This window comes from Hoplias malabaricus, chromosome 18 (genome assembly GCF_029633855.1).
Source record: "Hoplias malabaricus isolate fHopMal1 chromosome 18, fHopMal1.hap1, whole genome shotgun sequence".
In the NCBI taxonomy this organism is placed as follows: domain Eukaryota; kingdom Metazoa; phylum Chordata; class Actinopteri; order Characiformes; family Erythrinidae; genus Hoplias; species Hoplias malabaricus.
Genome location: NC_089817.1, coordinates 23,611,796 through 23,632,130, shown reverse-complemented (window position 1 = coordinate 23,632,130; position 20,335 = coordinate 23,611,796). Strand labels below are relative to the sequence as shown.

General features: G+C 37.9%; 1 protein-coding gene across 2 annotated transcripts in view; it reads left to right on the top strand.

Moving 5' to 3' along the window:
• pi4kaa (phosphatidylinositol 4-kinase, catalytic, alpha a) overlaps positions 1–20,335 on the top strand; it is a 36,353-nt gene that overhangs the window by 2,876 nt on the left and 13,142 nt on the right. The window contains exons 6-36 of one of the 2 annotated variants that reach the window (XM_066650609.1): positions 397–659; positions 1,091–1,157; positions 1,483–1,634; positions 2,198–2,263; positions 2,362–2,458; positions 3,066–3,257; positions 4,081–4,181; positions 5,979–6,108; positions 6,234–6,363; positions 7,031–7,126; positions 7,303–7,486; positions 8,677–8,777; positions 9,862–10,030; positions 11,013–11,063; positions 11,692–11,800; positions 11,902–12,038; positions 12,653–12,786; positions 12,986–13,068; positions 13,188–13,258; positions 13,338–13,462; positions 13,795–13,876; positions 14,001–14,084; positions 15,501–15,590; positions 15,679–15,798; positions 16,227–16,319; positions 16,456–16,612; positions 17,287–17,414; positions 17,753–17,911; positions 18,908–19,059; positions 19,165–19,272; positions 19,655–19,782. In XM_066650609.1, the coding sequence (XP_066506706.1) occupies positions 397–659; positions 1,091–1,157; positions 1,483–1,634; positions 2,198–2,263; positions 2,362–2,458; positions 3,066–3,257; positions 4,081–4,181; positions 5,979–6,108; positions 6,234–6,363; positions 7,031–7,126; positions 7,303–7,486; positions 8,677–8,777; positions 9,862–10,030; positions 11,013–11,063; positions 11,692–11,800; positions 11,902–12,038; positions 12,653–12,786; positions 12,986–13,068; positions 13,188–13,258; positions 13,338–13,462; positions 13,795–13,876; positions 14,001–14,084; positions 15,501–15,590; positions 15,679–15,798; positions 16,227–16,319; positions 16,456–16,612; positions 17,287–17,414; positions 17,753–17,911; positions 18,908–19,059; positions 19,165–19,272; positions 19,655–19,782 (3,759 nt within the window). Of the gene's footprint in view, positions 1–396; positions 660–1,090; positions 1,158–1,482; positions 1,635–2,197; positions 2,264–2,361; positions 2,459–3,065; positions 3,258–4,080; positions 4,182–5,978; positions 6,109–6,233; positions 6,364–7,030; positions 7,127–7,302; positions 7,487–8,676; positions 8,778–9,861; positions 10,031–11,012; positions 11,064–11,691; positions 11,801–11,901; positions 12,039–12,652; positions 12,787–12,985; positions 13,069–13,187; positions 13,259–13,337; positions 13,463–13,794; positions 13,877–14,000; positions 14,085–15,500; positions 15,591–15,678; positions 15,799–16,226; positions 16,320–16,455; positions 16,613–17,286; positions 17,415–17,752; positions 17,912–18,907; positions 19,060–19,164; positions 19,273–19,654; positions 19,876–20,335 lie in introns of both variants that reach the window. The other variant, XM_066650608.1, reaches the window with a different exon arrangement.

Below are 20,335 nucleotides of genomic sequence, written 5' to 3'. Positions count from 1 at the left end.
TTTGGTTATTTATTTATTTACCCAAAAAGTTAATGTGTGACCCAAATGAAATAAAAATAACTGATTGAATTCAATCATATGTGGTTATAAATTTGAGGTAGTTTAAAGTTTTGGAATCCACATTGGACATTTTAACCAAATCTTACATTACATATGTAATTTTATAATTTTGTATATGTATTTTTGTTCATGTTTTCCGTATTGCTTTGGCATAAGATGCTATTGTGTCATACATCTGCATGTACTGCTTAAAAATCTGCTATCAGTCCTTCCAAAGCTCAGAGAACTAACTTTACGAACACATAAATTGCAGTTTAAAAATGCTCTGGAATATTGTGCATTGTCCAACACGCTTAGGTTGCTTGAAAATCTTTGTATTCTGATTTCTTCATCTAGAGTATATGTGCTGCTACACTGTGCCCTGTTTGCTTGGTGTGGTGCGAGCCTTCGGACGCTACAGCAACACTGAAGAACCACTACTCTCCAAACTCTTTCCCCGGACAATCCCGCAGCCCCTGGCCAGTACTGATGAGACAGAGGCAGCTCGCAGACGCTCCTTCAACGACTTCCGCTCTATCTTACCCAGCTCTCTCCTCACTGTTTGCCAGAGTGACACACTACGCCGCAAAACCAGCAGCGTATCCAGCATTTCACAGCAGGTTTTTGGTCAAAGTTCCTATGGTCACCAGCAGTGGGCGCTCAGTGTATTAGAATGAGTTTAACTGTTTCAAACTGTAGTTCATTAAAAAAAACAATTACAGATGTGCAAAATAATAGAACATATTTGTGTTGTACACCATTGCTGTTACATGTTGGACAGTATGAACATATTGTGGCTGATAAATGCCTGGCCAATTATAAGGCACTAACAATTTGCATTACAGTCCTTACAAAGAGGCACAATTTTATTTAGTTTTTTATCTTCTTTTTGAAATTTGGATATTTTTGTTAAGCTACAAACTACTTTAGCTATTATTTATTTCTTTGAACTCTTTTTTTTTTTATTATTATACCTTTAATTTAATTTTTCTTTGCTGTTTAATTTCTTTTAATGCTTGATGCACTGTGTTTTACTTTATGTTTTAATAAGGCCAGTCCAGAGCGTGCAGGGCTTCCTCCAAGCTCTCCTGCTGATCCTTCTGCACATTACTTTGAAGGTAACGTTTAGGTTACAGTTATAAATGTGAATTTGTAATTCCACAGCATACAAATTGCTTAGTTTGTTAGCCACACAGTCACATTGTTACATTGTTAGCCACACACTCACACAGTCACATTGTTACATTGTTAGCCACACAGTCACATTTTTCCACGTTATCAGCTACAACTATTATGTAGATTTATCTCTTCTAATCATAACATGCAGATATTGAAATTTTTGTTTTTGAAAGAATGGATATTAAAAGATATTCAAGGAATTTGGGAAGAAAGGAACATCATTTAAACCTCATTTAATACAGTCTGTGTATGCATTTGTTTTAGCTGGATCTTACTTGCCTGATGGCAGCACTGTGGACCCAGACTACTACTTCTCCACCATCAGCTCCAGTTTCTCTGTCTCCCCTCTCTTCACTGGCAGCAGCACTAAGGAATTTGATGTCCCGCTAGATGTGTTGAGGCAGCTCCTACAAATGGTCAGGGCTCAAAAATATGTTTCTCCATTTTGTATTTTTTACATGATATAAATTCAGGTTAAATTCAGTGTGATTAAAAACTTTGAAGAAGAATGGAAGGGTAGAGGGCGGCACGGTGGTGCAGCAGGTAGTGTTGCAGTCACACAGTTCCATGGACCTCTGGTTTCCTCCAACGGTCCAAAAACACTCTTTGGATTGGTGACTCAAAAGTGTCCCTGGGTGTGAGTGTGTGAGTGAATGTGTGAGTGTGTGGCGCCCTGTAAAGGACCTCCAGGGTGTATTCCTGCCTTGTGCCCAGTGATTCCTGGCAGGCTCTGGGCCCACCGCAACCCTGAACTGGATAAGGAGTTACAGACAATGAATAGAAGAGTAGAAGTGCTCCAAAATGACTTATGATTAGAATTTCTTTAGATAAACCACATTTTCTTCTAATATGTTATTTTTCTTCTCTTGTAAAATTACCACTTGAGATAATGTTTGTTTTTTTGACAGCAGTAATATTCAGCAGAAGCTGTCCTTGCTTCCCATGGATGATATAATCTTCTATTTCTCTTTATGGCCAGGTTGAGCAGATTGTCAATGAATCATTTTTAAAGACCTTGGATCAAAATCTGGCTGAAATTTTGGAGGTAACCTTTACCCATTAAGTTATTTTTTTCTCCTAGCTTCAGGTAAAATAAGAATTATAATTCTTATTCAGATTTACAATTTATGCTTTATGTTGCAGAGCAATTCAAGTCTTAACCTCTTCTACAAAACCTTCAGTGACCCTCTGTATGTGGCCATATTTAAAATGTTAAGGGACACCCTGTATTATATGAAAGGTAAATGGGTTTTTCAAGTTCATGCCTGATATATTGCAAACAATATTCCGTTATTTATACTTTCATAATTTAAAGCGAGTACATGTGATAGTAAATGTTCATTATTATTTCAATAAATCTATACTAATGGGTTAAAGTATTTACAATTTTTTAAAAAGATATGGAAGTGTATTGTTATGTTTTGTTTTAGATTATTAAATATTTTGTAAACTCTCTGTTTCAAGGTTTGATTACAATTCAGGGTTTATTTTTGTTCAATCTCAGTCTAGTCATATGCACATGCTCCTAGAAGCCCCGTTATATAGCAGGCTGGTTGAAGATCTTTTGAGAATAGCAGCATTTTCTCTTTCCAACCCACTCTCCACAGATCCCAACGTCTTAGCTTAAACTGGTCAGAAAGGATTATGACTGTTTTCTGACTTTCTTTGGGCAGTTTAAATGATTATACATTTTAAAATGAAAAATGTTTCCATTCCTTTAGAAACAAACCATCTTCAGATTCTTCTGTTTTCTTATTCTCCAGTTAAATGAATAGACCCATAAACCAGTGCTGCACAGACTACATTGCTATTACCTCAGTTTTGACCCTGTATTTATTTGTTTGAAGACCTGCAGACATCCTTTGTTAAGGAAGTGCACGACTTTGTGTTGGAGCAGTTCAGCAGCAGCCAGTCAGAGCTTCAGCGCATTCTGCATGATGTTGAATATCTGCACAGTGAGCTCAGCCCCCTTAAACTCCGCTGCCAAGCGAATGCCGCTTGTGTGGACCTCATGGTGTGGGCTGTCACGGAAGAACAGGGTAAGAAGAGCAGCTGGAACATCTTTGTGTTATTTAAATTGTCTTTGATCTACTGATCAGTTATAAAGCGATACAATATATAGTTTGTACCAGTCTCTGTTTCTGCAAAGGTTTTAGACAAGATGATGGAACATTTACTTTGAGGATCTGATACAGATCTGATCTACATACAGCCAAGACATCATTAGAGAGGTCAGACACTGATGTTGGATGATCACTCTGGCTGATCCCAATGGTGTTGAATTGTGTTCCATCTCACTATGCAAGGCATAGCAAGAGAATACAGTTCACTGCAACTTAAAGTTGCTGAATTCACTAGATATAAAAGGTGACTACAAACATCAATCACATGAGTAGTGTAAAGTAAATAAATAAAAAAAAAATATATATACATACACTTACGGACCGCTTACACAGTTCAGGGTCACGGTGGATCCGGAGCCTACCCACAATCACTGGGTGCAAGGCAGGAACACACCCTGGAGAGTGCATCAGTCTTTCACAGGGCGACACACACTCACACATTCAGACACTTTTGAGTCGCCAATCCACCTACCAGCATGTGTTTTTGAACTGTGGGAGGAAATCGGAGCACCCAGAGAAAACCCACGCAGACACAGGGAGAACACACCAAACTCCTCACAGACAGTCACCCGGAGCGGAACTTGAACCCACCACCTCCAGGTCCCAGGAGCCGTGTGACCACGACACTCTTATTTTTATAATTTCTTATGAAATGCTATTATTTTTTTATCATTATTCATTAATTTATAGTATTGTGGTATAGGAATTGACTTCAAAACAATCACTCTGTTACTGTTAGGAGCTGAAAACCTTTGCACCAAACTGTCAGAGAAGCTGCAGTCCAAAACATCCAGCAAAGTCATCATTGCACACATGCCTCTCCTCATTTGCTGTTTGCAGGTTAGTGCTCACACTCTGAAAGAAAGAACGGAACCACAGAAGAATCATATTTATCTCCTGATTTTCCAAGAATATCTACAGTTTTCAGAGTTCCTGCATAATTCAGTTGGTTATGAGTAAACAGTCATTCAAACAAAACATTTCCATGTGACGTGGTTCATTTTTGAGAAACTTACCAGCTCTGGTTTTATTAATGTGATGGTGATAGGACTGGGTTAAAGTGTCTGTAACGTAACTGTAGTCATTTTATCTTTTATCCAGATGCTTGGTAATATTAGATGTATCCTCTGAGGTCAAATATATATTATTTTGTAAATTGTAATTGAGGGAAATTTGTGAAATAATTATTAGGTAACAACCTCTCTGCCATTAATTTATATTTTAAAAACAGGTTTTAAGGCTATAAACATATTTCACAACTAGTTCTAAGCATCCATTCTCATGTTTGTAAAAAAAACTAATTATTACATTTATTATTTATTAGCTTTGTGTGAGGTAGTTTTTAGAGTAATTAAACTCTAATAAATTAACTAATTTGTGAAGTTTATCTAGAATGGAGTGAATAGAATGCTTTATTCTTTGTGTAACTGTAATGATTAAATGCCTGCAACATTTCCTAAAATATATCTTTGCAATGGAATGTCCTTTAACTCAATTATAATTGTAATTGTTTTTCATAGCATAAAGTCTCAAATGCCAAAATCTGATAAGTTTCCTTTAGCTCAGAATCATTTTTCAGAAAAAAATTACTAATGGAAAAATGATTATAACAGTAATAGAATACATTTACGGCAGTTAAAAGACTAAGTATGCTAGACTGTCTAGAATACAGACAAAAGACACATCTTTTCCCTTGTTTGTGTAAGGTATACATTTAAAAATAGCATTAGCATTTTATTTTTGCCCAGAAATGTAGTTAAAAAACATAGTTTTTTAAAGTTTGCTGACTTTATATTATTGAGAGAATTCTTGAAAACGACTGCAGATCGGTTTCCTCTGTTGAATAATGTGCTGTTGTCACTGTTCCAGAGAGGTTGATGAATGAATTTATACAACTGCCTGAGGGTGCCTATGATCAGATGCATTGTTAAAGCATCCCCAACAGCTGCAAGTCAGATCTGATTGCTGTCCATAGAATTCTTGGCTGATGTGCTCGACAGGGCATGACCAAAGCTTCTTTGAAATGTTTGAAAGCAGCTATTGGTAGACTTCAAATTTATTGGATGATGTGTCTGCAGGCTTTTACCCTTTAGGCATTCAGTAATACAGTGGGTAGCACTGAAAAAGTCTGATATATTGGGGAGAGAATAAGGAGAAAATTAAGGAAATGCTCATAGAAGAAACATCCATGTGTATTGAGGTAGTGTTATTAGTTAATTGTGGGGTAACACCAATAGCTATTTTACTATCGTAAATCAACAATGAACTAATCTGTCCACTGAGTTCTAATATGAAATGCTGACAGTGGTAAAATAAGAGTGAAAAGTGTATTTTCTGTGGATAATATTTTGCGTTAGAATGTTTTAGGAATTCCTTCCCCAATGGATGCTTTAAAAATGTTTATTGATCTCAGAATTTATAAATGTTCAATTAAATTATTTTAGGGCCGTTGCTTTAAACGGTGATTTTTGTTTGACTACCATTGTGAAGATTTTGACTTTTCTCTCTAGGCAGGGGCATTTTATATAAAATAATTTTCCTAGATGTTCATCTATACCATTTAATTAAGTATATATTTGTAAATATATCACCTTCTCAAAATGTGATTAATAGAAAATGTGTGTTCTGTGGTTCTAGGGTCTGGGTCGGCTGTGTGAGCGTTTTCCAGTAGTGGCTCATTCAGTCACTATGTCACTGAGAGACTTTCTGGTTGTGCCATCTCCTGTGTTGGTCAAGCTCTACAAATATCACAGCCAATACACCACTGGTGAGCCTTCATTTTTACACGAAAATATTTCAATGTATTAGACCCATTATGATTAAAATTCCATGCAAATCTAACATCAAAACATGAGATAAATGGGTGTGAATTGCTTTCTTTTTGCTGAAAAGGGACCGGAGATATTAAGATCCATGTAACCAATGAGCATTCCCAGTCCACGTTTAGTTCTCATTCCAGTAAGAAAAGCCAGCCCTCCATGTATGAACAACTCCGCGATATCTCCATAGACAACATCTGCAGGTGAGGAAGTAGTGGTCTGTTAACCATCATCCATGTAATCCATCCATCATGGTGATTTTTAGATATCAGTTGCCACACTCTGTTGGAATCAGCAAAGTTTTACTATACAGCATACATCAATATCGACAATTATGCATTTTACCATTCCTTAAATACAGCAATAATGAATTTTGTTGTTAACACTAATATTTTTTTTCAGCATAATTTTTGTAATCAGATACATTCAGTGTGTTTTGATGTGAAATGCTGCATTACAGAGAAATCTACATATTCTGATTTCTTTATATATTTTGCTAATACTATTGTAAAACAATATTCTGGGCATCACACAGAATGTAACACACTTTTACAGACATTAAAATATTAAACACATCCATATTTAAAGTATAATTTAGGGCTGAGGAGGTTTGTTTGGGGGTTGACTATAAGGAAGAAACAGAACAGCTGATATATAAAACATTTAATAAGTACTTTCCAAAGGGAACTAGTTTTCAAAGGATCATAAAATAATTTATTTTTTTTCTATAAGGATGTTTAAGAATGTTTCAGTCCAATAAACTGTGATGCATAACAGCAAATTTCCATCTTGTTTTTTTTCTGTAGATATTGTTTTTATTTACTTAACCTCATAGCCTTGATTTCCTCAAAACTTCTCTGATGTTTTTAGGTGCTTGAAAGCAGGGCTTACAATGGATGCGGTCATTGTGGAGGCATTTCTTGCCAGCCTCTCCAACCGTCTCTACATCTCCCAGGAAAATGACAAGTATGTTATACTATGTGTCAGCATTACATGTCCCCAGCGAAAGCCAATAATGATCAGATCCATTTTTACTTCTGTGGTTCTCCTCAGTCACTCAAGGGAAAAAAATTATTGACAAAATGATGTAATTCACAGTGGAATGGAGAGAAAGGTCACTGACAGTTATCGTTTTTCTCCAGGGATGCTCACCTCATTCCTGATCACACTATTAGAGCTTTAGGACACATTGCAGTGGCACTTAGGGACACCCCACGTGTAATGGAGCCCATCCTGCAGATTTTGCAGCAGAAGTTCTGCCAGCCTCCATCACAACTTGACGTGCTGATCATTGATCAGCTGGGCTGTATGGTCATCACTGGAAATGTAGGTCTGCATCCACATGCACACACGGTGTAAGGACATGAGGACTTATATTTTGGGACATATGTATGACTCCAACATCAGACGTTGTCACATTTGTATTTTAATATTCGGTATTTTATGTACGTGATATATAGCGAAGGAAAACTAGCATATAAATAATATACAGCCACAACATGTACAAAAAAACAGTATTTAGTTTTCACAAATTGACCAAGGGTGTCCAAACATCTGCTTATGGCTATATACATATTGATTGTGTCACATATTTTTCTAACATACTGCTGTGAATAATTAAGATTGCACAATTGTAAAACAAGATTAATGTCGGATTGAGTTAAATTTAGCTCCAAATTTCAAATATTCTATCATTAAAATATGGCTAGTCCTAAATAGGGAGTAGGAGCTGGCAGTGTCATTGATGCAAGAAATGATAGCGCTGTGGAAGTTGAGCAGTAAACTGACAAAAGCAAAAACAAAGTAGGAAGCAAGAGTTCCCACTGAGAGCCTGCTTTCACTGGACATCAGGAAAATTGAAAACTGAATTCACTCCACAGAAATTGTGTTATTCATGACTAGTTTCATGTGAACTCTACATTCACAGAGTGAACAGATTATTATTGGATTTCTGAACACAATGCATACATTCAAATTATTTTTTAGACTCGCATTACTTGCATTGCGTTTAAAAATGTAACATTTTTATGTAGGATCAAATTTGGACAAATAAAAAGGCAACAAAATTAAGCCTAATAAATATATATTCTTCATAATTGGGGTATGTAAGCTTTACAATTGTAAAACTTGGAAACTTTTGCACAGAGTGTTTATTCTATATTTAAAAGTCCCACCTGTCATTCCACCTGTCTTAAGCTCAGTAAGGATGTCAAAATGCTGTGTGTAATTTAACTGTAGAAATGACAGGAGTGGAGGATAATTGCTACCTTTCACCAGAAAAAAGGCTTTGGCTGACAGCAGTGTCAAGCTGCGTTCAGTAATAGAGTGAGAAATTATTATATTGCTATTTGCTTTGCATTTGTGTCCGTAAAGTGCTGCCTTGCTAATGGTTTATAACTTTTATAGTAACATTAACTTTTAAACAGTTGTCTATATTTCTTTAATAGGTAATATTTTTAACATACTATAACATTACAATTTATTTTGTTTTGATTATATGTTTTAACATTTTTTAGCAATACATATACCAGGAGGTCTGGAACTTGTTCCAGCAAATCAGTGTGAAAGCCAGCTCAATGGTATATTCCACCAAAGACTACAAAGACCATGGATATAGGTAATCTTTCACTTTCTGTCATTTCAGCATCATAGCTAACGTCGCTAACTGCAAATGGATGCAAGTTAGAATGTTCTGTTTTTCCATAATGCTGATCCTCCCTTATTGGTCATGACCCTATAAAGTGATATCAAATGTCCACAATTATCTCTTTACCCCTAATGTACTTCATGACACATGACAAGGGCAATGTACCTAAAATACTTGAAGTATCTTTGCAGTTAGCACTCTTAGTAATTGGTTCACTAGTTTTTGGCCCATTACTTGTAAGATAGATTTCCCACATTTCTCCAGCGCAGGGGCGTCCAAACTTTTTTCAAAGGGGGCCGAACTGGATCATATCAGAATTCTTAAGGGCCAGTATTTCTTTCCTAATATATTATTCATAAATTATTTATTGTAGTGTATTCAAAATATGAAAAAACACAAATTTAGAAAACAGTTTGTATTTATTAACCACTGAATTTCATTTTAGAGCATTAACTGCTGCAGGATATAAAAAGAGTGTAAAATCCAACGGTTTACTGCAAATACTTCCCTCTCTTGAAATCGCTGGTTCTCACTGTCAGCTTTGGACACCCTTGCTCCAGTGCAGAACTGAAAAAAGCAACCTTCAGACACTTAAAGCATAACTCCTTTAAATTATTGTGAAATATTTCTAGTGGATACAGTAATTGAGACTCTATCTACTTTGTTATTTATATCAATAAAATATAATGAGACTTAAAATATAAGGAAAAATGCCCAGAGTACAATTGTATAAAAGCTAGTTGTGCTACTTGAAAATTCATATAGTAAGTCAAAATTACCAGGTACTCATAAATATCAGGTTATTAATTATCGGATAAGACAAGTTTTAGGACACTGAGGCTTAGTATCACCCATTATTATGAACATCTCATAACTATGTCTTACTATGTGACTACTTTTTTCAAGAGGCAGAAAATGGCTTCCATATGATTGTCCTCATCTGAAAGGTGTTGGCGACAGTTCTAGATAATAAGTGGAATTAAAAATGGTAGAAATAGGTTGAAAATAAAAGAATTGATATCCTGACATTGGTGTATGTTTGTGTTTTGGACAGACACTGTTCCTTGGCAGTGATCAACGCTCTGGCCAACATTGCAGCCAACCTGCAGGCTGAGCAAATGGTGGATGAGCTGCTGGTGAACCTCCTGGAACTCTTTGTGCAGCTGGGCCTTGAGGGCAAGCGGGCCAGTGAAAGAGCCAGTGAGAAGGGCCCTGCACTCAAGGTGCCCCTATACACTGCTATCTCTTGTGCATAGACCAACATATGCATTAGCTAACATGCACAATTCAAAACAGGCCAAAAAAGTCCTGATGGTTTGTGAGTGGGCTGTTGTCAACTTGAAGCTTGAATGCTCTGGTAGCAGTTGATTAAGTCAGTGATTTCTGTTGTTCTCTTATGGAGGGGTACTCACAGTTCTACACAAGATTCTCAGCAGAAACTCAGTAAAAGCATGCTGAAAGAGGGTTAAGCTGGTGCGAATAGCAATCGCATTAATCTGTACTAGATAACTGCAGAGACGACCGCATAATCGGATTTAGTGCAATTCTTAAATAACAGAAACAGCAATAAAGATTCTAGATTGTAACATATAAGGGTTTTAATGTCCAGAATACAATAATAGGATGTGATAAATTGGTTGTTGCAGTCAAAGTACGCACAGACGAGTGGCTGATAAATACCTGTCAGGCCTGGCTGAAATGTAAGAACAAAGTTTTACTTACCCATAAAAACAATGTCTACAATGTCCTATGTCCAAGGCGGCAGGGTGGTGCAACATGTAGTGTCACTGTCACATAGCTCCATGGTCCTGAGGTGGGTCCAAGGGGTGTCTCTCTGTGAGGATGTTGGAGTGATCTCCCAGTGTTTCTGTGGGTTCCCTCCAGGTACTCCAGTTTCCTACCACAGTCCGAACAAAAACATGTTGGAAGGTAGATTGGCCACTCACACTGTGGTGTGTGATGCCCTGTGATGGACTTGCACCCTGTCCATTGTGTGTTCTTGCCTTGCACCCAATTATAGTGGGTGGGCACTGGGCACACAGTGACACCGAACTTTATAAGCCATTACAGAAAATGAATGAATGTCATTTGTCCTTTATAGACACCACCTGATCAAGCAACATGCCCTGTTATCTAGGCCTTTTTTTTTATACAAATATGGCTGGGGCAGAAGGCCTAATGTATGTTATTTCCATTTTCTTTCAGGCCTCAAGCAGTGCTGGTAACTTGGGAGTGCTCATTCCTGTCATTGCTGTGGTGAGAAATTTGTCCCTTATTTTGGCATGGTGGCGCAGCAGATAGTGTCCAACAGAGCTCCAATGTCCTGGGGCGGTGGGTTTGAGCCCTACCTTGGGTGATTCTCTGTGAGGAAAGACTCTTAGGGTGCTTCAGTTTCCTCCTACAGTCCAAAACCCCACATAAGTAGTTAGATTGGCCATACAAAAGACTCCCTAGGTGTGGCGGACTGGTGGCCCGTCTAGGGTCTGTTCCTGCCTTGTGCACAGTGATTCAGGGTAGGCTTCAGACCCACCATGACCCTGAACTGGATAAAGCAGTTGCAGAAAATTAACTATAGTTATCCCTTATAATATTAAGTTCATCTATTAAGTCACTGATTCTCGACTGGTCTCACATTGGAGCTATCAAAATAAATACAGCACCAGTTTTTTGATCTCACGGCCCAACTTTACCAGTCGCTGACCCAGATTTGGCTCTCCACCCACCATTCGAGAAACACTGTACAAAGTCTTTCTGTATATATTTTATATATAACTCTATACATTGAACTGTAGAGTATGTCAAATAGAGAGCAAGCACACATTTACAAATGCTGCATTTTCTGTTGTAAACTTGCTTTACTTTATTAATTTTATTTAACCTCCAGCTGACCAGACGTCTGCCACCGATAAAAGAGGCTAAACCCAGGCTGCAGAAACTCTTTAGAGACTTCTGGCTGTATTCTGTCGTTATGGGCTTTGCTGTGGAAGGCTCCGGTGAGTAGTCTCACAGTACCCATGTGATTGCACATTTTTATCAGTGGTGACAGTGATTCTATGGCTCTGAAACTACTCTGATTGTCTGCTGCTTCTTCCAGGTTTGTGGCCAGAAGAGTGGTATGAGGGGGTGTGTGAAATTGCCACCAAATCCCCCCTGCTTACGTTCCCAAGCGGAGAGCCCCTGCGTTCAGAGCTACAATATAATTCCGCTCTGAAGAACGACACTGTTACTCCAGTAAGGTTCAATGCAGCTAAATTCTTAAAGTTGTTTTTACTGCTTAGAAACAGCAAACCAATAATTTTTTTGTAAAGTGTAACTCACATTAAACAAAGGTTCAAACTGCTTTGTGGTATCCAAATGAGCCAGTTTCCATTCTGTAGGGTCACCCAGTGCATGGGATCAGCTGTGTAATACAAAATGCCTGATATATCCAGGCCACTAGGTGTCAGTATGACATTTGCTTTGTAATAATAAGAATCATTATTGCACTTTAGTTAAAGGACACGTATGGAAATGATGGGCTGTTGAAATACCCAATACCTTTAATGTACATAACTGCAGATTCAAATATTGATACAAGTCAATAAATATTTAGAACATTTTAACTGCTTTTAGTAATATTCAATGGAATTAAATATTCAGCCAAAAGAATAAAATATAATAAATTATTTAACACAGTGTATATACATATATATATATGTTGTGTTGATGTTAGATGTCAATGATACACAATAATATAATAACCAAATGTGAAGATTCAAAAATAGGTAGTTTTTAACAAATGTATTGTGTTAATTGGGTATCATCAAATGAGAGTTGAGATGAGTTAACTCTGAGATTGTTTGCAGGGTGAACTGAATGATTTGAGAAGCACTATCATTAACTTGCTGGACCCTCCTCCTGAAGTAGCAGCCCTCATTAATAAGCTGGACTTTGCTATGTCAACCTACCTGCTATCAGTATACCGGCTGGAATATATGAGGTATTTTTTAAATGTTTTTATGCTATTGAGTATTCTTTAGAAATGCCAGTAAAATGGGCTATCTGGCTCTCTGATCATCTCACTCCTGTTAACTTTTTGAACATCCCATTTCGAAATATAATCTATAATCCCACCCTCGCCATCAACTTGATACTTTAATAGCAGCATATAACTGAAAATCTCTTCCTTTGAATTTTAGAATGCTGCGCTCTCTAGATTCAGACCGTTTTCAGGTGATGTTCCGTTACTTTGAAGATCGGGCAATTCAGAAAGACAAATCAGGTAGGATAAAGACTGAAATTACTGTAAATATTAGAATCAGGATAAACACTAAGCATTATATTAGTTGAACTATTAGTATTTGTAGATATTTGTAGAGAGTTTCCTCCTGTCTTTTTCAGGGATGATGCAGTGTGTGATTGCAGTTGGTGACAAGGTCTTTGAAGTCTTTCTTCAAATGATGGCAGACAAGGTAACCTCATAAGCATGGAGTTAAGGTTATTCATAAGTGCCACTCTACTGAGCTCTCACAGTTTAATTTTCTGTTCAAGCCCAAGACAAAGGCCCACGAAGAAGAGCTGGAACGGCACGCTCAGTTCCTTTTGGTCAACTTCAATCACATTCACAAAAGGATCAGACGAGTGGCTGATAAATACCTGTCAGGCCTGGCTGAAACGTAAGAACATAGTTTTATTACACATTATATTTATAACCTGAACATACAGAGAATTATTTTTTCCTTCTCTTGCTCCAATGGCAAACCTTTTTTGCTTTTTTCATGTGCCCGAAAGAGTGACTGTTGTGTTTTAGCATTGGACAGTTATAAAATGTTTTGAAGAACAGGGCTTTAGAAGAAAGCTATATTTAAGCGTTGCTAGCGGCGATATATTATAACATTACAGTGCTATAATATAATCACATTGTACCATATACAAAAATATAAAGGTTTTCTTGCTCTTCTCAACGTATTGAGATATGAGGATAAAAGGAATGTGTTATATTTTGCAGGTTCCCACACCTGTTGTGGAGCGGCCGTGTGTTGAAGACCATGCTGGATATCTTACAGACACTCTCATTGTCACTTAGTGCAGTGAGTTTACTCTTCATCTGAAGTCTGAAGCCTCTCTTCATGACACAGCTCCTACTTTAATATACAATGTTCAATGACTGTCATTATCCTAAATATCATGTTTCACTCTGCACTCTACCCTCAGGACATCCACAAAGATCAGCCTTATTACGACATCCCAGACACTCCATACCGCATCACTGTTCCTGACACTTACGAAGCTAGAGAGGTAAGCTGTGGCAAGAACCTCACTTAGCACTGAGCTGAGTTTTCTCATTGAAAGATTAATGGATGGTGACATATTAGAAAATTTAATATGGTCAAGTTCATAATACATCTTTTTAATAAACATTGTAGTCAATTTGGTTTGGTAAAAAAAACAAAAAATCAACACATTTACAAACTGAAAATGTACAAATACAGTGATTTTAACAAAAACAAAATTACATAAGAAGTAAAAACATACAATCAAAAAAAACAGTGGCATTATGCAAAAAAGCAGCTTGTGCATTATGCAACATTATCTTTACAGATGGTCTTTTTTTAACGAGCATGGTATTGTGCATTCTAGAAATCCTGAGTTCATCTTCAGGGTGTTCTGGAAAGCACACTGTGATGTAATTTACTGCAAAAATGATAACACGTTGTCATTTTGCCCACCACTGGGGAAAATGTAAGCAATACAAAACCAGAATTCACCTTTTTCAGAATGTGATTTTGCATAAGAGCCTGATGTATTATGGTTGAAGTATTATGAATTATGGTACTAAGTTTTAACCGACAACCTGCAGTTGTTATTAGTAGCTGGTTCCCCACCAATCTAGCAGTTTCCAGAAAATAACGTTAAAAATTAAACACACTTGCCACTGGCTATATTTATGGTTTATTTGTCAGCCAGTACACAATTTAACGAACTAAAACACCTAATAATTTCAGGCCATTTAAGGCACTACATTTGACTCTCAAGAACGGTTGTTGATATTTAAATTCAACAGCAAAACATACACACCCCTCCTTTGAGTGCTCCATCAGAAGCCCCTCTCCAAATTTGTGTACGAGAATGGATAATGTAATAACACTAGGTTGGCAAACTGGACGACAAGTAAACCAGTAATGATTATCACACCCATTTGGAAAACAGACTCAACATTATCGACCTATTTTTTTGAAACAGCTAAATTTAGTCAGTGTTTAACCCACCTATTGAGTAGGAATAGAGCAACATCCTCGTCGCTTTCATGTCTTCAATCTTCTGAGGTTTCTCCATTTTACATGTCTTTGCACCTGCCCGTTCTGAGATCTTTTTATACAGCATTTGTTTGTCAGACCTTTTCCTTTTTCGCTGTTGGGTGGCCATCTCTCCCTCTGTTGCTGATTGGCTGGAATCATGTTGTGGTTCTCGTAGTTTCCCATTTGCAGAGCCAGGGTTGTGTATGAACACCAGATTTTTTGTGCAAGAGCTTGCAAACTGTGAAGAAACACTTTCAGAATATTATACGCAGTGCACTGGATTGAAATCATATACAGCTCCTTTAAATTCTCTAGTAGGCTGTCAAAATTTCATATCGGTTCGGCCCCATCTGTCATAAAATATTTCTCCAGCTGAATGGAATACTGACAGCACAGTGCTTCTGTCCTAATGTAGAGCATTGTGAAGGACTTTGCAGCACGTTGTGGAGAGATCCTGAAAGAAGCCATGAAGTGGGCACCATCTGTCACCAAATCTCATCTACAGGTAGTTAATATCTGTATTTTCGCTTCTGTTCAGTGTGTTAATATACCATCATACCATCAGCCTCTATTCGTCTTTGCCTCTGCCACAGGAGTACCTTAACAAGCACCAGAACTGGGTGTCAGGCCTATCCCAACATACTGGTCTTGCCATGGCAACAGAGAGTATCCTGCACTTCGCTGGTTATAACCGACAGAGCACCACTCTGGGCGTGAGTCAGCAGCATACATACTCTAACTTTAACTGAGACTAATTTTCACTTCAGCCTGTGGCCAGTGATGGTTAACAAAGTTACTATGGTAACAGCCCCCATTGAAATCAAAACCATTGTTCATATTTATTTATTCATTTTATGCAAATCATACCAGCACTAGTTTTTTCAAACATAAACATTATTTAACTATTAAACATCTCTGGTGATATCTTACATTAACTCTATACTTGTGTATTAATGCGGTAATACAGATATTATACCTTTTACGGTAAGTCTTATGATAACTTTATGATCAGTATTCGGTGCCAACATATGTGGGTTCCTGGTTTTGAGGCTCCAACATCTCTTAGATTATTTAGATTTTTACGTGAATGTAAAGGTATGTCAGAATCTTGTGTACAGTAAGGAATGTGTTTTGACTGCAGACCACTCAACTCACGGAGAGGCCAGCTTGCGTTAAGAAAGATTACTCCAACTTCATGGCCTCCCTGAACCTGAGGAATCGCTACGCTGGAGAGGTGCAGATAATCCCTTATCGATTTCTCCATCTCAATACTTAACCTTTTACTTTACCAGCATCGGGTTCACAGTAAGCTGCAGAATAACTCCCACATCAGTTCTAAAACGGTTTGTGTGTGTCTTTGTTACGTGTAGGTGGCAGGGATGATCCACTTCTCTGAGGCCACGCGGAGCACCTCGGACCTGAATAAGCTGATGATTCGTCAGTTGAATGAAGCTCTGGAAGGAGGGCAACCAGAAGTATTCACTGAAGCCATGTTCAAATTGGCAGCGCTCCTCATCATCTCTAAAGGCACTGCCCATACTCCTAGACCCTATAATTCTCTAGATGAAATGCCTTAAATGGACATTTCAGACAGAAATATTCTCTTATTACATTGGGCATCATGCATTGCTCAAGTATTTACAACCATTAAGACTATTCCGTTTGTAGAGGCTAATAAATATGCACACACACTATTTTAGATTTCTAATTGTCACGTTAGCTAAAATTCTCTTCAATCTGCCCTAAAGCCTTTGTAGTTTTTTCAGATAATTATCCCACCATCAAGGTAAACATGAAGGTGTTTTCTAGTCTTTAAATGGAAAATCTCACTCAACATAATTTTAGTGCCACTGTGGGTGGTTTGATTATAACTAATGTGGCAACGGTTACTTTTTTCATTTTTTAGAGCGGTAAAAAGGATCAGCTGGTGAAATTTAAATAAGCATTCTCATTATGCAGATTGCTAAGCAATCACAGCTCTGATTCATCAGAGTGAAATAACTGCAATCAAGTGTCGTCAAGTAATTGAGAGCGCTCTAGTTTTTACTGTTTCATATTTGTTCCGACATAACATTTTTATGATTTAAAAGCATCCTAATGAAGGAATTATTAACTTGAGGTCAAGTAGGGACTGTGTGATGCACTTAGACAGAGTTTACTTAATTTTCACTGTGTAATAGTAAATCTTGAATGTGCTGCAGACTGCGACCCACAGCTTCTGCATCATTTGTGCTGGTCCCCACTGAAGATGTTTACAGAGAATGGCATGGAGACAGCTATAGCCTGCTGGGAATGGCTATTAGCAGCTAGAAATGGAGTAGAGGTCCCGGTATGTTATATTTCACAATTTACTTACAGGGAATTTACAGGCTTGCAAAATATGGTTATATGGAAATGTTTAAACACTTATTTTGGGTTTAAGTTAATATTGAAATTTAAGTGTCAACAAACTATTCAGATAATATTAATATGATGTTTTTTCTAGGTTTAACATATTGGGGACTAATAACATGCAAAATTAACTTTGCATATGCCATATATATGTATGTATATGCAAAAAAAAAGTATATATAAAAATAAAAAAAGTGTATATATATATATATACACTTTTCAAATTTGCATTGAAAAGGATTACCATGGGAGTTTTTGACTGCTCTCTGTTTGCAGTTCATGCGTGAGATGGCGGGTGCATGGCAGATGACTGTGGAGCTGAAGATGGGGCTGTTCTCTGATGCTCAGGTGGAAGCAGACCCCCTGGCCGCATCTGAAGAGAGCCAGCCTGTGCCCTGCCCCCCTGACATCACTCCTCACTACATCTGGATTGAGGTCAGTGGTGCTGGTCTCGCTTCATCCACTCCCATAAGCTCCTGATCATTTCCATAGCTTCCAGCCTGGAGGCTCGGCTGGATTTGCATGGTCTGAAAGCTCCTTATTACCTACACCAGAAATAGCGTGTCTTCCCAAGTGTCCTTCAAGATTCCAACTCAGCAGACTACAGCCCTTGTTTGTTCTTCTGCTGCCTTTTCATGCAACATATTATTCATGAAGTTGATGGTCAATTCCTTATTATTACCCATAATGCCTACTTTTTAAGAGAGTCTAACAGTATGACTGGCATAAAAATAGATTTTTGTGATTGCTTTTTGTTTCAAATTTCTGTAGATGGAAAGGAAATTCATCATTTTTCATATGACCTTTTATTTTTTACCTAAATTTTGAATGTTGACATTAATGCTGGCACCATTAAATGCATACGTGATAAGGTTTGATACATGATATGTGAAAATATCTACATAATTAATAATACTGACCATTTTTATTATGGCATAATCAAAATGTACTAAATTGGATTCGACATTGTAATTTTCGCTTGGGGTTACAGTTTAAGAAATGTCATTTATCAACATGTTTTTTAAAGAAAGACATTCATTGAAAGGTCCTGAGAGAGCCAAAAGTTGATCTTCTGTGTTATTGGTTCATGACACCTCAGCCTGGTGCTTAAATGGAGTTTCAACCTAGTGCTGGCTGATTTTAATAAAATAATGCATGTCTTCAGAGTTACAGAATGGAATGTTATGCTACAGTTATTAAGCAAATGTTAAAGGTGTGTACTGAGCTTTTCATGGTGCACTTTCCTACACCCATGTACAGTTTTAATTCATGTCAGATATAATTATATTTTGTGTGGAGGGAATGTGGTGTAAATCTAATTCTCTGCGGAAATATTTAATCCAACATAAATATATTTATTTCTGTAATTGTAGACAATCTAAAGACTAATCTCTTTTGCCTAATCTCTCAAATGTGTTTATTTTTTATCAGTTCCTTGTCCAGCGCTTTGAGATTGCAAAGTACTGCAGTGCCGACCAGGTGGAAATTTTCAGCAGCCTTCTCCAGAGGTCCCTCTCCCTTAACGTGGGTGGCCCCAAAAGCGGCCTGAACCGTCACGTTGCAGCCATCGGACCTCGCTTCAGGTTCAGGCTTCAGGCTCTAAGCTCTCCAGTTTCCTATGCTTTGGTTTCATACATAGATTCATGACCCAGAAAAAACAATAAGTGAGAGTTTTTCTCTGCTTGCAGGATGCTGACCCTTGGCCTTGCCCTACTCCATTCTGATGTGGTTACCAATGCCACAATTCGCAATGTGCTCCGAGAGAAGATCTACTCCACTGCCTTCGATTACTTCAGGTATTGCTTTTTTCACTGTTGAAAGATAGACTTTTTAAGTGTGTAAAAGCAGAGATAAAAATCAAATCACCACATGATTTTAGGCAAGAGTGTTGATCAGCTCAAGTGACTCTCAGATAATGCAATAGATGTGGGCAGTTTGCAATAGATCTGTCCAGTGGTGTTGCAATAGCCACAGTTCCAAAAGTGGTGGCAGTTGGCTCAACTTGTTTCGGCGGGACATGCGCTAGCTTCCATTCTTCTGGTGTTTGTGGAAATTTGTGTGGCTAGGAGAGACTAGCTGGCATGTGGATTTGGCAATAACTAATAATTGGGGGGAAAAAATGAGTAAGTAACATAGCTTGTGATTTTAATTTTTTTTTTAATGTTTTTCTATTCTCAGTGCGGCGTCCAAATTCCCCACTCAAGGGGACAAGCGGTTGCGGGAGGACATCTGCGTCATGATCAAGTTCTATGCCAGCATCCTCTCAGACAAGAAGTACCTAGCTGCTAGCCAACTTGTGCCACCGGGTGAGCCTGGCGCCAATCCCCCTCAAAGCTCCCTTTCTGCTGGGATTTTCGGATCGCTTATCGTTTCCAGCACTTCTCCGATATCGATCTTAAGTAAGCCTGCCTTGCTCCAGCTGTGGATACTACAGTGCCTCAGGAGCATGTTGATGCAGTTCAAATTTGCCACTGTGCAAATCTGAAGCATGCAGAAAAAAAAGTGCACGCCTGTCATCACGCCGCCCAGTCTGTCAATTTGTCACAGAGCACAAATTGAGGAATGGCTCTGCCCCCTCCACCCTCAGACACTACCTTCACTGACCCCTCCACCACCACCTTCATTGTGGACCACATTCTCTCATCCATAAATTAGCCCACTCATGTAAAATGCATGGTCATTTCAATATCCGAGGACAAATTCTCGCTGCATCTGCCCCTCAAAGACCTCTCCATACATGTGATGTCTGCTAGGAAAAGAAGCTGAATATATTGTTTACTTAATATTTGTCATTGTGTAGTGCAGCTATTACTAATTTACTGAGTGGAAGTGCTACTAATTCTTTTGATGAGAATGAGG